Source organism: Ovis aries, chromosome 24 (genome assembly GCF_016772045.2).
Source record: "Ovis aries strain OAR_USU_Benz2616 breed Rambouillet chromosome 24, ARS-UI_Ramb_v3.0, whole genome shotgun sequence".
Lineage (NCBI taxonomy): Eukaryota > Metazoa > Chordata > Mammalia > Artiodactyla > Bovidae > Ovis > Ovis aries.
The window spans coordinates 36,546,307-36,563,115 of record NC_056077.1 but is presented as its reverse complement, the minus strand read 5'-3'; the positions used below and the strand labels follow the sequence as shown (position 1 = coordinate 36,563,115).

The window sequence follows — 16,809 nt, the reverse complement described above, 5'->3', positions numbered from 1 at the left end:
CCCATGCTCTTTCTAAGGCAGGTAACATTTCCATTATAAATCCCTTTCATTTTCTTCCCTCTCTGCCTGAAGCTACCACTCTCAAGTTTATGAAGGATGCTCTGACTCTACCATGGCACCCTACCAGGGGTAGCCGTATTGCTTGGCCCAGATGATGGATCCTGGGATGTAGGAGGCATAGGCCACATCACTTTCATGACCAGTCCAGGTCTCCTCAGGGATATCACAGCGATTATACTGCAAGTCTGCCAAAAGAGAGGAGGAGTGCAGGGAAAGAAAGAGCCTCATGAGGTGAAAATCTGGATGAGGGCAGAGGAGAGGTCAAGAAGAAATTGTTACATGCAGCAGGTAGGACCAAAAGGACACCTGGGAGATGGGCCTGGAGAATAAATAAAGGCTCATGAAGGAAATGCAGCTACAGCTAGGAGAAGCAGGAGTGTTGGCTCTTTGTGTTCCGTAGAAAGAGATCCCAAATTTCCACCTACATCCCACATGTCTGACCCTGCTTCCATCTGTGTAACATCATGAAGATAATTTCTCCAATATTCTGTTTTCTCATCTGTAAAATAGTTGGGCTAGACTAGATCTTTATAATCTTTTTTAAGTAGTTTCAAACATTCTAGAATTCTAAGCTACTGAATCTCTCTCACTGGCTTTTCCTCATATATCCCATACCAACCCAATACCAAAAGTCTAGTCAGACTAATAGGGTCAAACCAATGCAGAAAAAGATGGAATTTACTCAGAACAATTGTTTAGATTCCAGGACCCTCCCTACTCTTCAGAGTGTCTTCCTCTATCCCTTTATGCCGAATTCATTTTGAAAAGACAGCAAGATCCCCGCCTCTCCCCAAATGCTAACTACAAGGGCCCCTGGAGTTATAACTATACTTTTGTCATATTTAATCTAAAGGTTGAAAGCAGGGAAAGAAAGAAAGGAACATAAAAACTGAAAAGAAATTTCCATTTTACCTGTGTTCTGGTCGCAGGACCAATTATCTGGGAGGACTGAGGGGTCAATGTTCCCACGCAGCCGCCTCCATTTCTCACAGTGTGGGGAGGAACACTGGACCCAGACTAGACACTGACCTGTCACAGCAAAGAAACCTGAAATAAGAGACTCAAAAAATATGTTCTTCCTTCTTCAATTTAAAATCAATATACTCCCTGCCACCACCACCTCTGCAAGAATCACACAGCCCTAGAGATCAACTTGTTCAAGCCCTGACTTACAAACAGTAAAACCAAAAGCTCGGAGGGGATAATTGACTGCTAAAGATCAGTCTAAATTGGTGGCAAAGCTGAACGTGGAACCCAGGTCTCGCATCTCAGCCTTTTTCCTGAACCATGCTATCATCTCTTCTTCCCCAGGGCAGAAAGGAGTGTTTCGTGTATTGACATTTCTTTAAAAGGCTGCCTGGCATCTTTTGGGCTACTGCCTCATTTCCCGGCTGGCATGTCACCACTAAAAAGTTCTCCTGAAGGACTGTGCTTGCTTCGGCAGCACACAGACTAAAATTGGAGCGATACAGAGAAGATTAGCATAGCCCCTGCGCGAGGATGACACGCAAATTCGTGAAGCGTTCCATATTTTTTAGAAAAATGGTACTGAAGAATTTATTTACAGGACCACAATGGAGAAACAGACATAGAGAATAGATTTATGGACATGGGGAGAGGGGAGGAGAGGGCGAGATGTATGGAAAGAGTAACATGGAAACTTACATTACCATATATATGGGAATTTGCTGTATGGCTCAGGAAACTCAAACAGGGGCTCTGTATCAACCTAGATGGGTGGGATGGGGAGGGAGATTGGAAGAAGTTTTAAAAGGGTGGGGATATACGTATACCTATGGATGATTCATGTTGAGGTCTGACAGGAAACAGCAAAATTCTGTAAAGCAATTATCCTTCAATAACAAAATAATTAAAAAACAAAAAAGGTTCTTCTGAAGGACTAACCAGCATCTCTTTTGTGCACAGCATCCAGAGTTCCTATTTGAACTAACCTGTCCTATTTGAATAAACCTGTCACCAAATCACCAAGTTGCAGCCTTCGGGACCAAGAGCTCTGAGTTCACCCCTCACCAAAAGACAGGTTTAAGCCTATCGTATCTCAATCAACTATTTACTTCAGGCCCTGCTCAAAGGCCAAACACTCTTTTTATCCATTACATTCCAAACTCTCATCCCCACTTTTCTCTACCCCACATCTTCTAGGTTGACCCAAAGCTCCACACAGCCCTTTCTCCCTCCCAAACTCTACTATATTCTTTGGAAATGAAAATGAAATTACTATTCTTTGGAATTCCAGGCAAGAGCAACTAAAATCCACATATCTTCAACCTGTTCTCTGAAGCTCTGCCTCCTTTTTGAAATCTGGTGATACAGAAATCTGGTGATGCTGCCCCAACCCAACCCCACCTGACCCAGGCAGCCCTCTAAGCAGAGGCTGTCCTTCTCACATCCCCCAGGCCAGAAAGTGGGGTCAGCATCACCCTTTCTGCCCAGTGACACTTGCAGACCATTACTATCCTCCATTCTGTAAAAACACTCCCTCCCTTAAGGTCCAGGCCATGAGATTACACTGCCCTCTCATCTCCCTTGCAATGACAATGCTGCTACCTGGTTCAGTCTTTTCCTTCTCTCTGCCTCCTGCCCTCATAGATTACCATATATCCACAAGGGTAATGTAAAAGCACCCCATACCTTCTCCTCCATGCCACCTCAGTAGCCCTTCACCTCAGGAACCCACTCCCATCTTGCATGCCCGCCCTTCACCTCAGGAACCCACTCCCATCTTGCATGCCCCCCCCCCAGTCATCTGCAGGGACTGCACACTCCCCTGAATCACTTATCTAAACTCTTCTCTGATAAAAATGCCCCATCCTTCCACCCTGCTCCAAGAACTCATGGCAACTTTCACTTTATCTAGATCTCCAATCCACTGGCCCCACCTTCCTCTCAACTAGTAGCAACCTCTTTTCTTTATTCTGTAGTCACGCACATTTGATTTCCTTAGATTCTCTTGCAGACATCAACTCCCTTTCCCTGTCCTTCCCCCGACTCAGCTGGCAAACACAATTCTGAATGAACCCACTCTTTTTCTGTGCCTACACTTGTTCAACTGAGCTTTGCTAGAGAAAATCACTGACCAGGTACACCATATATTCAGTTAACGACACCAACCAATATGTTTCTCTAGTAAGTTCACTCTCCCACTGACAGTTTACCTTAAATGCTGAAACGTAAGGGATGCCCTCCATCCCACCAAAATCATCCCTCAGCAAAGTAGATGACTTACATTTGGGTCCTTTCAAAATATCTCATATTATGGATCACTTTCTCAGTTATTTTGAATAATTAAGTACTGGTTGGGAATGATGTATTAGTTTGAAATGAGTTGCCACTGACAGTTGTAGATGTTTACAGAGGTGACCTGGCAAGGCTAGAAAAGAGAGTGGGAGAAAGGGCCAGGGAGCATAAAAGAGAACAGAGATCCAGAAAATAAATGGTGGTTATAAAAATATAAATATTCATGAGGAAATGAGTGGGGAAAAAAATCATCCTAATGCTATAAAACTAGGTATTTATGGTTTAGGATGAAATTTCTATGACAGTTTTAAAGACATACAGTTCCTTAAAGTTTCCTTTCCAAGAACTCAGAAGAGAAGATGTGTTAGAAAACTGAAGTTCACGTGTGGCTCTGTGTTAATGAAGGCTGATGTCACAGACACACAGGTCAAGAGCATTTCAGTTGACTGCTAATTTTTGAAACACTAGCTTCCTTGGGTTCTATTATCTCTCATTCTCCCTTTTCCCCCCTCCCCTCTCATTTTTCTGGTAACTCCCTCCTCAGTCTCCAAATTGGGTTCACCTCATTCTCTGTCCAGTCTCTAAACTGGAGTCCCAAAGCCTAATCATGGGTCTTCACTCCCATGCCGCACTTCTCCGGAGGTCAGCTCACTCATACCCTCCGTCTGAAACCCATTTTCATACCTGACAACACAGAAATGTATGCCAGTGGCCTCTGTTCTGAGCTCCCAGCTCCTATAGCCACCTTGCTCTTTGACATCTCTATTTGGAGGTCTCACAACAATCTCAAACCCAATGAGTCCAAACCCAGATTCTTGATCTCATCCTACAGAACTGCTGTTCACCCGCTCCTTTCACACAACTGCTCAAACCCTCTTCTCTCTCACTTTCCAATATTCAATTCATCATCAAGTTCTGACAACCTTATCTCCAAAACATCTTAAAACCATTTGCTTTTCATCTCCTTCATCATCCTAATCCAAGCCACCAAAATATTTAATCCTATCACTAACTTAAATGGTTTACTCTTGGCTTCTCATACTCCATTCTCCAATTAATCACCAAAAGGATCTGCTTAAAACATCAATTTGAGGATGTTCACTTCCCTGGTTAAAACCCACCAGGGACTTCCCACTATACTTAAGATGAAATTCTCACTTTGTAACATGGTCTTTGAGCTAGCCACTGCTACCTCCTTATGAAGGAGGAAACAGACAGAACAGGCTCCATCTTGAAACAGGACTCCATCTTGGGCTGGACTGTGAACTTTGAGCTATACGCCCAGTATCTATGGAAATGACATACCAACTGGAAAACCAAGCCCCTGGAAGGAAGAGCCCCAGGGCTCATACCTAGACTCTCCTTCCCCTAATTAACTGTGGAACGGAATAGAATCATACATTCTATTGTTTACTGGGGTATGACCACAGGCCTATTGATAATTGTCCACTGTTAACTACTTAGGCCTAAGGCATATGAATCAGAGTTAACTTTGATTGTATCTTTCTTTTCCTTTGTTCAGACTAGTTTCAGGGAATTTAGGGAGGTGGGTTTGTGCACGTACACTTAGGGTATATAAGGTTTTCACAAAAACTGGTCAGGGTCCTTGGCTAAGGGGAGACTCTGCCTTGGACCTGCTGGTGTAATAAACTGCACTCCATTATCTGCACTGTCCTTCTGAGTTTGTTTCCCAGAACGAGTGGCTATAACAGTTACATTTATCTAGAGCCACTTTGCAGCCTTGCTTCCCTTGCTCTCTGAATCCCAGTTATACCAGGTTTCTGTTGGTATCCAGAGTAAGCCAAACTTCACCTTATCTAAAACTTTCTCCTACACACTTTAGTTAGCTAACTCTTGCTATAGGTTTCAGCTTAAACATATTTTCTTCCAAATGCATTCTCTGACTGACCCTATCTTAATTAGATCTCTACCATTTCCTCTCAGGACATTGTTTTCCTTCCCTTGACAAAACTTAAAGCAAATTTTATTTACTGGATATTCCCTTTCTACTACCTACTCCAGGAGTACCCATCTCTCCTTGACAACTGTAAAAAAACAGGAAGAGTGGTTCACTGATGGTAAGAGGCCTACACATTCACTAAAATCACAATTCAACCCATAAGCACTGCCAAAAAATAAACTTCCTCCAACAACTATGGATTATATGACTGAATAACTGAATGAATGAAATAGCTCTCTCTCTTCCTCAGCACTATATCCTCTTAACAAGTAGCTGTGTGAAATAAACTATAGTCTGAAGAATTTGCCCTAACATCCTAACTGGTCGTTACCCATCTCCTCCACCTCCAATTTTCAAGTTCAAGTAGGTTTGTCAAACCATGGCTGAACTTACCAAAACCATTTCCTTCTCCCTTTTGTTGGTCCCCGTTCTGGGAATGATCCTGGATAGTCTTCTTATGTTGGTCATCCTGTCTGTGTTCATGTTCACTTTGGTCTTTCTCCATTTTCTCATCTTTATGGGAAGATAAAAGAAAAACATCATAGGGTTAGGAGATGAAGAGAATATTTGTAGATAGTAAAAGAAGGAAGAAGAATCACAGTTCATTAGTTTTAAGTCTTGGGCTAAAAATTTTCAGTATGCCCATTGTCCTATTCCCCAATTTCATGGAATAAGTACTTGAGATGTCAAAGTATATCGGATTATACTTACGAGCTTCCTTCTTTCTTTTGCTTAAGGAGAGTTTATTGAATTTCTTCTCAGAGGATGCAGAATCTGGCTGGCCTGGCTTAGATATCTTTATCTCAGGGATTATTCCATCTTCCTGAGAGGCTGAAATCTCTAGAATAGGAGGTACCACTACTCTGTCTCTGCAAATAAGATTTTTAATTAAAAGATAGAAAAGGGCAATTTGTAGTACCCCTCTTTTGAAAAAACCCAAGGGTAAAAGTTAGGAGGACAGAAGACTTGCAAGTTCTCCATGGCCTCCTGGGGTCATTTTATTCATTTACTGGCCTATTTTCCCAGTTCAAGTATCTTTCCTGAGATGAGAGAAATCTACCAAGATGTGAAAAACATCTAGATAGAAAGACAGATAGATGGATAATCATTTATCAGTAAAGTCTACCCTGTGATCAATTTGCCACACTGGGATAAACTTACCCATCAGCATTATTATTATCAGAAGTATTAGAAGAAGCAATTCCTGGTTCCTTGTCTAATTGGGTACATCTTGTAGGCTGGGTACAGGAAGTCTCTGAAAAATCAAGGCTATATTCCATCCTCCCAAAACAAAATACTATAAGCAGAGAAGCAACCAAAGAAAATAACTACTCCATTATTTCCAAACTGTAACCTTTCATTAACATATCTCCCATCAGTTGCCTGGAAGAACTTACCTTTAGACTTTTGCCATACCATAGAACTTTCAAGTTTTTTAATTCTCAGGAAAAACCACAAATCTGTATCTTTCTGAAAGCTTTTCCAGATGGATTTGCCTATTCTAGGATAGTCAGGTAACGTTAATTTTGTGTACATAACAGAAACTTTAGGTATCGTCTTTTATATCATTTGTCCCTCAAGCTTTCTCTAGAAGTGGAAGTATACCTAAGAAAAGCTGAAAATGTCAAACCACTGTCCTTAGCCTCAAGACCTTACGGAGAAAGGCTTCAGGGCCTATACTACAGAGTTTCTTATTCTAAAAATAAAATTCCTGAGCAGATGTTAAAACAGTATTGGAAATAGAAATATACAAGAAATGGAAACTAAGGTCTTCAAATCTGGGGAAAAAAAATTTATCTTTTCTATGAAAATTGTAAACATATAAAAATAAATTTAAGTTACTTTTAAAAATCTAGATGAGGGTATATTTATATTCTGAAGTCAATGTAATCTAATTTTCTAAAAGTCTATACCTTTTGTCTTAAGATGGTTTAACTATAGTCCTGTTGATAAAAGATGAGTATTTAGAACTATTTTGAAGTCTCATCTAATATTTCCTTATGTAGAAAGATGGAGAGAAGGAGAGAATCAATTAACTAACTCCACCCTTCAGGTAATTTCTTTACCTAACTGAAACTCTATCTTTCACTAAAGCCATACCCAAGCACTCCTGGAAGGACTTCCGTAGCACAATCTGGACAATCTCCTCAAATTCAGCGTCAGTAAGAGTTGATTTTTCCTGCAGAGAGACAGGTAGGGGAGGAAAACTTCTCGTCTTTCCCCACTTCTCCTCTCTAGGAAGGAGGAAGCCTCCTTTGGATGAGGCAGCAAGTTCACAAAACTGAGAGCATGAAGTCAACCTAAAGATGCCATAAATTCTATCACAGATCGCCTGGGAGTAAGAAGTCAAAGAAAAGGAAAACACTGATAAAGTCTCTACTTCTACTCTCACCTACATCCCACCTCAGCCCCTACTTGCCCAGTATTCCCTGCTAAATGCTTTCATTAAAACATTTTTTACCTCTTTGAGAAGAAAATAGACACCCCCACACAAGAAAAAAAACACTGAAACTATAGGATGAATCTCCCCTGTGATATTTTCTACATTCAAATTTATGTTATAAATATTTAAATGTCTTCTGAAATGGAAAGATCTTGTTTGCCCAGGCTGGATGACAAGAGAAATTATCCCACTGCAGCCATCCTTTTGATTTTTACCTTTTCTTTCTTTGTGTTCTTGCTGTCTTGAGCCTTTCCTTGTATCTCCTGGCCACTGCCTGGGCCATTCTCTGTGGTTGTTTTCTCCTTCTTCTTCTCTAACCCGGCCTTTAGCAGGCTTGGCCTGACCTCTGCCTGTGGGGAACTGATCTCCGGTATCTCCTCCTTTGATGAGTTAAGGTTATAGGGCATCAGGCTATGCAATTTTTGTGCAGGCGGGGCAAAGGTATTTTTTGGTCCTTTCCCACATTCTGAAAGAAATTTTGTCATCAAATGTAATTTGTGAAACATGGAATCTAACACAGAAATTGCCAAACATTGCACACTGACGGACAATATCAGAATTATCTGGAGAGACCTTTTAACAAATTCAGATTCCTAGGCCTCTCCTTACCAAACTTCCCCAGGCCCCCACCTTCTCACCCCTGCCCTAAGATTCTGACGAAGTAGTCTGAAGTGAGACCCAATAATCTGTAATTTTATAAGGCTATTCAGATGCACTTCCAGGTTTAGGAACCACTGAGTAATTCAAAAGTGATAAACAAAAGTATGCGGAAAATGGAAATATTCAAATATGAAATTTTTAAAATTTGCTTTTAAAAACTTTGCACAAAGGATTATGGGAAATTAGAGGAAATTTTTAAAAAATTAGTTAAAATCTACAAAGGATGCAATGAAAATTGTACTGATCCTCCCGGGCATAAGAAATCCCGGACATAAGAAATGTATCTTTCTTCGGAGATTCCATAATATTTTGTATCTATCACCACATTCAAAGTTATTTATAAATATTTAAATGGCTCTTCTCTTCCTACAAGTTCATACATTTCTTGAGTAAGACTGTTCTAAGTCAAATACATTTCACTCAAAGTGACTAGAAAAGCAGTAACTTTAACAAAGTGAATATGAAATACGTATGAACTGAGCTTCCCTTTGGTGGGAAAGGCGTCCAGACAACCTAAGACTGAGAAAGAACAGGAAAATGACTCTTGACTCACTTTCTTTACTCTCCAAGGTTGGCATCATTCAGCTCAGAAGCTACACTTTCTTTATGCCTCTGCTGAAAAAGAAACGAACTCTTATGCTCTGATGAACAAAATTTATTTATTGAAGCATAGTTGATTTATAATGTTAATTTCTGCTACACAGCAAAGTGGTTCAGTTATATACACACACACACACACACACACACACAGAGTACTGATCAAACATGGTTTTAAACTTTCTCCTCTTCTTGCCTTCTTGGGTTCAGGGTCTCTTTGCCTAGGATGCCTAGCCTACATTTTCTGCCTTATTGACTACAATCATACTCCTGGGCAGTGCCAATTAAATGCTGGAGGATAATGAAAGTTGTTTTAAAGATTAGCAACAATCCTTAGTGTTTTAAGTGTTCAGAACTATGTCCAACATGAGGTAGGCACTTATAGGTAGGTGGAAAAGATAGTGGTAGTGATTTGTTAAAAAAAAAAAAAAAAACCACACACACACAAAATTCAACTGAGTAAATTTTGAGGATCTTATTGGCTTTATTCAACAACTCATGAATTGGGCAGCATCGAATCTACCAGATGGATAGGAGCTCCAAGGAGCTATACAAAATTAAACACTTTTACAGGCAGAAGAGATAAGGAACACAGATGTAATACTAGGCAAAAAAAAAGAAAGAAAGTAAAAGAAAAAAGCAAATTGGTTATACAAGGTTACTTTCCTTTAAGGGTCTATCAGGCAGATTACCCAACTAGTGCTGATCAGGCAATTCCTGACTGCCTGGTTTAAGATTCCATTTCTGAGAGTCAAAACTGTAATTAAATTGTCTTGGTTTAGTGATAGGGGGCTTAGCATAAGCAACCCCATTTGGTGCCTCTTATTAAAACAAGATGTGTTTTTAACAGCTAAAAATAAAAGTAGCAGTAGAGTAGTGCATTAGAGTGTAGACAGTCCTGGAGTTAAACAGTGAGATTTTTTTTTCAGAGCAATAACCTTTCACAAGGTTCTTCTAAATACTCAAAACAAATACACTATAGACTCACTTACCTATTTCAGACATCCCTACGCATAGAGAACCCCCTTTTTAACATCACTATAATGTATTATCTTTCTTTTACTTAGATCTTCTAGTCCAATAAATTTCCCAATGTGCTAGATTCTTGTATTAATAATTTTTATTCAGAAAATTATTAATTTTCTGGCTCAGAAATATTTAGTAACCAGCAGATGTTTTTGAACTGTGGTGTTGGAGAAGACTCTTGAGAGTCCCTTGGACAGCAAGAGATCTAACCAGTCAATCCTAAAGGAAACCCACCCTGAATATTCATTGGAAGGACTGATGCTGAAGCACCAATACTTTGGCCACTTGATGTGAAGAGCGAACTCACTGGAAAAGACTGATGCTGGGAAAGTTGAAGGCAAAAGGAGAAGAGGTGGCAGAGGATGAGATATTTGGATAGCATCACTGACTCAATGGACATGAATTTGACCAAACTCCGGGAGATAGTGAAAGACAGGGAGGCCTCGCATGCTGCAGTCCATGGGGGTCACAAAAAGTCAAACACAACTTAGTGACTGAACACAGAGGTCTCCAGAGAAGCTAGTAATAAGAATCTAGCATATTCATTCTATATCCATAGTTTATCTGTAGCTATCTACTCAGATATGTTCTATACAACATCAGTATGTTTCATTACTGCTACCAAAATTGTGACTAATAATAAATACATTTATCGGGCACCGACTATAATCTTTGAATATGTCATCTCATTTAATTCTCCCAATAAATCTGAGATTGATGCCATTTTACACTTGGGGAAATTGGCACTGAGAGGGAGTCAGAGATATTAAGTAGCTGATAAATGGTAAAATCAGGATTAGAATCTGTCTGATCTATGTTTGCATCATGAACTGCGCTATAGTACATCCCAGGAGTCTAGTTCAGCAGTTCAGTGCTTCACACCCATTTTAACATCACAGCACACAGGTAAAGCATACACTAAAAGTAAACACTGAAACAGTGTTCTAGTACTCTGCTCACAGCTATAGACAACCGAGGAATGAGAGAGGGAGGCCTCCAGCCACACCAAAGGCTGAAGAGATTAATATCTCTAGCTGTATGTCATTTGTGACCCAGCACGGTGCCAAGACTCATCTTATGATGTTCCAAGAATTTATACATTTTCCAGTCTCACTTTCCACTACTGATATTATTTCTACCCAGCTGTGGTCTGCCAAAACCTCAGTGTTAATACATGGTAGAGTAAGATGAATCCAGGTCTCTGGCTTCTAAATTCTAATAACATATCTATTCTTCTCAGTGATCTGATTTCTGGCTGTTGATTTTGAGTACTTTGAAGGCCTTGGACCTGAAACTCAATCCTTTAACTCTGCTACCTCCCACTATAAAGAGATCCAAGAGGTTTCCCAGGTGGCACAGTGGTAAAGAATCTGCCTGCCAATGCAGGAGAAATCAGTTTAATCCCTTACCTGGGAAGATCCCACATGCCATGGAGCGATTAAGCCCAGGTGCCAGGACTATCGTGCCTGTGCTCCAGAGCACGGGCGCTACGGCCGCTGAGCCCACGCGCTGCAACTACTGCAGCCCCGGCACCTTGAGCCTGTGCTCTGCAACAAGAAAAGCCGCTACAATGAGAAGCCTGTGCACCACATCTAGAGAGTAGCCCCCGCTCATTACACTAGAGACAACAAAGACAAAGAAACAAAGAAAATGAATAAGTAGTAATAAAAAAGAGAGAGATCCAAAAGTTGCATAAAATGGATCTTTGGGTTCGTATATTTTTCTCTCTAAAGGGGCTGAAAATTTTATGACCCTCAAATGGCCAACGTAAACACTCAGTTGTTCAGGGTGTAGGATTCCACCCTCCAGATTCCAAGATGAATTCAAAAGTTACTGGGGACTTGACTTAGTGTGGCCACAGCATGGCTGAATATAATGTCTTTTTTAAATTTTTTGGTATTTTAAGAAAAATACTTAATTCCATAAACGCAAATAATTGATATGTGCTGGTTTGCAGTAATTCCTTTCCGTTTATACTCGTCTAGTGTGTATTAGTTGCTCAGTTGTGTCCCACTATTTGTGACCCCATGGACCATAGCCCGTCAGGCTCCTCTGTCCATGAAATTCTCTAGGCAAGAATCCTGGGGTGGGTTGCCATGCCCTCCTCCAGGGGATCTTCCCAACTCAGGGATCGAACCCGGGTCTCCTGCATTGCAGGCAGATTCTTTACCATCTGAGCCACCAGGAAAGCCCAATTTAAGAAGCACATTTTATCACGGTTTCCATTTTAATGTTTCACCACCAACTCCCAAACTTATTTGACAATGAAAGAAAAAGCAAGTAGGAAATTGGGGGAGAATCACTACAGCAAACTGGTCTCTTTCTTTATGATAACCCTAAATAGAAGGTACAAACTGTATAAAATTAGGCCACAAAGGGAATAATAATAATAATAAATGACAAACATATCTTCTCCCAGACTCTAAAATTCCAAAAATGACCATGAGAAGTCCCTATGAAGATAATCAGAATTACAAAACTGTACTGAACGAGGAAAGCAAAATGAATTTAGTGTACTTGAGATGACAAAATTTGATTTTTAAAAAATTTTCATCTATACAATATGTTTGAGTATCCTTTAACTATCTCTGGAAGAATACACAAGAAATTGACAAAAATGTCTCAGTGGAGAGGAAACAGGTAGCTGAGAGTGGAAACGAGCTCTCTACTGTAGCGTCTTGTGTAACTCTGGTATTTTATACATAGACTGCCATTTCAAAGTGACTTTTAAACTCTATTTTTAAAATAAAATTTTAAAAAGAGTATTTTGATCAACCTCAAGAGGCAAAATTTTTCCGAGTTAAGTTTAAATCATTATCTAAACCTATACTGACCTCTCTAGGCCAAAGTGTGTTACTGAAGCCCCAACCAACTAGATAAAATTGTGGATCACTGTTAAGTTAATAAGATGTAGTAAATGTATAGCAATGGCACCCCACTCCAGTACTCTTGGCTGGAAAATCCCATGGATGGAGGATCCTGGTAGGCTGCAGACCATGGGGTCGCTAAGAGTCGGACAGGACTGGGCGACTTCACTTTCATGCATTGGAGAAGGAAATGGCAACCCACTCCAGCATTCTTGCCTGGAGAATCCCAGGGTCAGGGTCGCACAGAGTCGGATACGACTGAAGTGACTTAGCAGCAGCAGCAGCAGCAGCAGCAGCAGCAGCAGCAGTAAATGTATAAGCTTCCCTTATGGCTCAAACAGTAAAGAATCTGCCTGCAATGCAGGAGAAAAAGGAGATGTGGGTTCGATCCCTGGATCAGGAAGATCCCTTGGAGAAGAAAATGGCAACCCATTCTAGTGTTCTTGCCCAGATAATTCCATAGACTGAGAAGCCTGCCAGGGTACAGTCCATAGGGTCCCAAAGAGTCAGACACGATTGAGCATGCATGCAGAGTGAGGGTGTGATGAAGAACATTACTTTTAAAGAAAATCTCTATTCTGATCAATAGAGAAGAGAAAGTTTGGAAGTCACTGTCTGACAAATTTCTGCTCCTCTGTTTCAGATGAAGTATTTTCTTCCACAGTAACGAATACTGAAATTCATTTCAGAGAGAGAAAGACAAATTTAAAGATAGTTAATAAATATACAAAATACCACCAACTTTTACCTGGTTAGCTACAAAATGACTGGGGGCTCTAAACCCAGGAATAACATTTGAGATTTTAGTTTCTCTTTTCTTACTTTAGATGAAAAATATTGGGAAAAAAATCCAATAAAGCTTCAAATTTAAATGTCAAAGTAAAAGAACTTCCATAACCAGATCCTAACTCCTCAACTGACATAAGAAAGAAAGGCAAATAAGGAGGGGGAAATGACTTAGAAGTAATAAAGGGACCCAAGGGAAGGTGAATGAGGTGTTCCAAAAGATACTTTTCTTTCATTTAGAACACCAAAAATCATCACACTGATTAGAAGATGAAATCACCTAGCTCAGCAGATCTCCAACTACTTATCTGTGTTAGATTTTCTCATATTCTTCAACCAAAACAAGATATCAAAACACACTGAATTCAGAAACAGATGAAAATCCAGCTGTTTTCTATTAAGCCAGACATGAGATTTGCAGAAATGTAAAATAACACCATTCTTCATATTAAATTTTCTTTCACTTAGGAAATTATATTTTCATTTAAGTGTTATCTACACTAACATTATGCAAATGGTTTACTATCATCATTTTTAAATTAATAAATTGATTAATTTTTCTCAGTTTAATTTCTAATACTTAAGTATCAATGCACAGGTAAAGAGATATAAACCAATCTTTGGAGTCCTTCAAAAATTTTAAGAGTATAAAAGGATTCTCAGAGGACTTCTCTAGAGGTCCAGTGGGTAAGAATCTGCTTGCCAATGCAGAGGACACAGGATTGATCCCTGGTCAGGGAAGATCCCTGACCTGCATGCATGCTGTGGGACAGCTAAGCCCATACACCACAGCTACTGAGCACATGCTCTAGAGGCCAAGAGCTACAACTACTGAAGCCCATGTGCCCTAGAGCCCACGTTCTGCAACACAAAGCCACCGCAAAGAGAAGCACATGCACGGCAACCGGAGAGCAGTTCCTGCTGCCCCAACTAGAGAAAGCCCACGTGCAGAAACCAAGACCCCGTGCAGGCAAACAACAACCACCAAAAAAACCTTTTAAAACATAACTTAAATAAAAAGGATTCCAGTGCTTTCCTGGTGGCTCAATGGTAAAGAATCTGCCCACCAATGCAGGAGACTAAGGTTCAATCCTTGATCCTGGAAGATCCCAAATGCTGAAGACCAACTAAGCATTTGCACCACAACTATGGAGCCTCTGCTCCACAACAAGAGAAGCCATCACGGTGAGAAGCCCACACACAACTAGAGAGTAGCCCCTGCTCACCACTACTAGCGAAAAGCCTGAGCAGCAATGGAGATCCAGAACAGACACAAATAAATAAGTAAATTTAATTTAAAAATAAAGGGATTCCCAGACCAAAATGTTTGAGAGCTGACTTAGCTAAGTAACTTACTTCAGTCTTGTCAGTATTTTTCAAAAAGCCTTAATCCTCCTCCTTCCACTCGGAATGTGTTCACAAATTTCTCCCAAGGATCCAGTTACTCCCTCTTTATATTGTCCCTGGAATCCTTGGTCTAAGAGAACAAAAATAAGCCCTTTAGAATTGCCCTCTAACACAGACTCTGTGAGCCTCAAAAAATTGTATTTAAAAACTATATTTTGAGAAGGAAAAAAGATCAAATTTCTATTCTCACTGAGCTGACATTCTAGTGGGAGTAGTTAGGCAATGATCAAAACAAGTAAATATATATATTGTAAAATAAATAAAGATTATATTTTCAGAGGAAGCACTTTTCTCAGGGTTACCTAAGATGCTGCCTCCCAGGCTTGAGTTCCTCAGAATGTCCACCAAATAAAATATAACTCTCCAAAAAACAATAAATAAATAAGATAAAGACTATATTTTAACTCTCCTTTAAGCTGGAGTTTGATTTCTTTTTGTCTTAATGTCTAATGGTACGTAGATTTCTTCTCATTTTCATGCCTCCATCAATAAGTTTGTTCTTTCCACCTTCCTTCTCTCATGTGCGCTCAGCAAGCATGATTCTAAACTTTTAACAAGACAGAAGGAAAAAAACTGATCCCAGCTACCCTTATTACCCATACTAGGCTGCCTAACAAGACATTTGGGGCTTCCCTGGTGGCTCAGTGGTAAAGAACCCACCTGCCAATGCAGGTGAGGTGAGTTGATCCCAGGGTCGGGAAGATCCCCTGGAAATGGAAATGGCAACCCACTCCAGTATCCTTGCCGGGGAAATCCTGGCAGACTACAGTTCATGGGGTTGCAAAAGAGTCTGACACGACTTATCAATGAAACAAGACATTTACTGTCGTAACTACTTTAAGTAAAACCTTTTACGGAATCTTCAAATTAATGGTGACTAAAGCTTTAAGTTCAGAGAGTGCAAGGAAGCAGAGAGACATGGTCAATTATCACCAAGACAGACTCTTTAGTACCCTGATCTTGGTTCAGACCCTTTCTATCTAACCGCTGAAAAGCTTCCACAGGTGCCCGGAATAATGCCAACCTCAAACTAGCCATTCTGTGTTGCTTTCCAAGGGGCCATGCCCATGAACTCCCAGACCACTGCACCATTTCCCCTCACAGAGTGCTCAGATTTGGAACAATAAAAGGCCTAATCTCACTTTTCAAACCAGAGGGAAGAACTTGGAGACACCCACATTTTTCCTCTTTCCTCACCAATTCTCTCTTAAAAGCACAGCAATTCAGACCGGAGGTACCACAGAGCCAGAAGTCCATGACTCCTCTAAGGGTAAAACAGTGGCTCTCTAACCTCTCCTCACCATCAAGAAACACCCTCCATGAGACAATTTCCCCTCAGCTCCCCCTCCCCATTCCCACCCTCAACACGAGGAGACACCAGGATCCTCATTCTCGCTCAGCTCGACATCGCGCACCGTAATACTGACTTAGTTCTGGTTTTCTCTTTGGAGCAAGTCTGCGGCTAGAGATTCTGAGGAGAGGGATAAGAGCTAGCCATCACCCTGAGGAGAAAACTTTTCCTCAGGCGACAGGTGCCAAGACTGGCCAAGCCTAGAACCTTCAGGTGCAAGCGGAAAAACACCAACTACCTTCTGGTGCGTAGAGGCTCTAAGGGTGAGGAGCAGACAGAGTTACTGCAGCGACTCCACCAGCCGCGCGAACCTCCAACCAGTTTTCCCGCCAACAAGGATAGGCGCGAGGCCACTCGCAAGCTCCACCTCCTCCGGCGGCGTGCTCGCAGGGCT

The 16,809-nt window shown here is 40.8% G+C and overlaps 1 protein-coding gene and 1 non-coding gene across 4 annotated transcripts in view; one reads left to right on the top strand and one right to left on the bottom strand.

Moving 5' to 3' along the window:
* ZCWPW1 (zinc finger CW-type and PWWP domain containing 1) overlaps positions 1–16,809 on the bottom strand; it is a 23,083-nt gene extending 6,274 nt beyond the window's left edge. Inside the window, exons 1-9 of one of the 3 annotated variants that reach the window (XM_012104552.5) lie at positions 16,654–16,809; positions 8,935–8,996; positions 7,937–8,187; positions 7,379–7,457; positions 6,440–6,533; positions 5,990–6,147; positions 5,672–5,791; positions 973–1,089; positions 125–245 (exon numbers count right to left, since the gene is read on the bottom strand). In XM_012104552.5, the coding sequence (XP_011959942.2) occupies positions 125–245; positions 973–1,089; positions 5,672–5,791; positions 5,990–6,147; positions 6,440–6,533; positions 7,379–7,457; positions 7,937–8,187; positions 8,935–8,962 (968 nt within the window). In that variant the 5' untranslated portion in view covers positions 8,963–8,996; positions 16,654–16,809. Of the gene's footprint in view, positions 1–124; positions 246–972; positions 1,090–5,671; positions 5,792–5,989; positions 6,148–6,439; positions 6,534–7,378; positions 7,458–7,936; positions 8,188–8,934; positions 8,997–15,013; positions 15,590–16,653 lie in introns of those variants that run through there. The other 2 variants (XM_015104236.4, XM_042240227.2) reach the window with 2 other exon arrangements.
* Positions 1,489–1,595, top strand: LOC114110688 (U6 spliceosomal RNA). Its single transcript, XR_003586931.1, has one exon. It is a non-coding gene; the product is annotated as a U6 spliceosomal RNA (small nuclear RNA).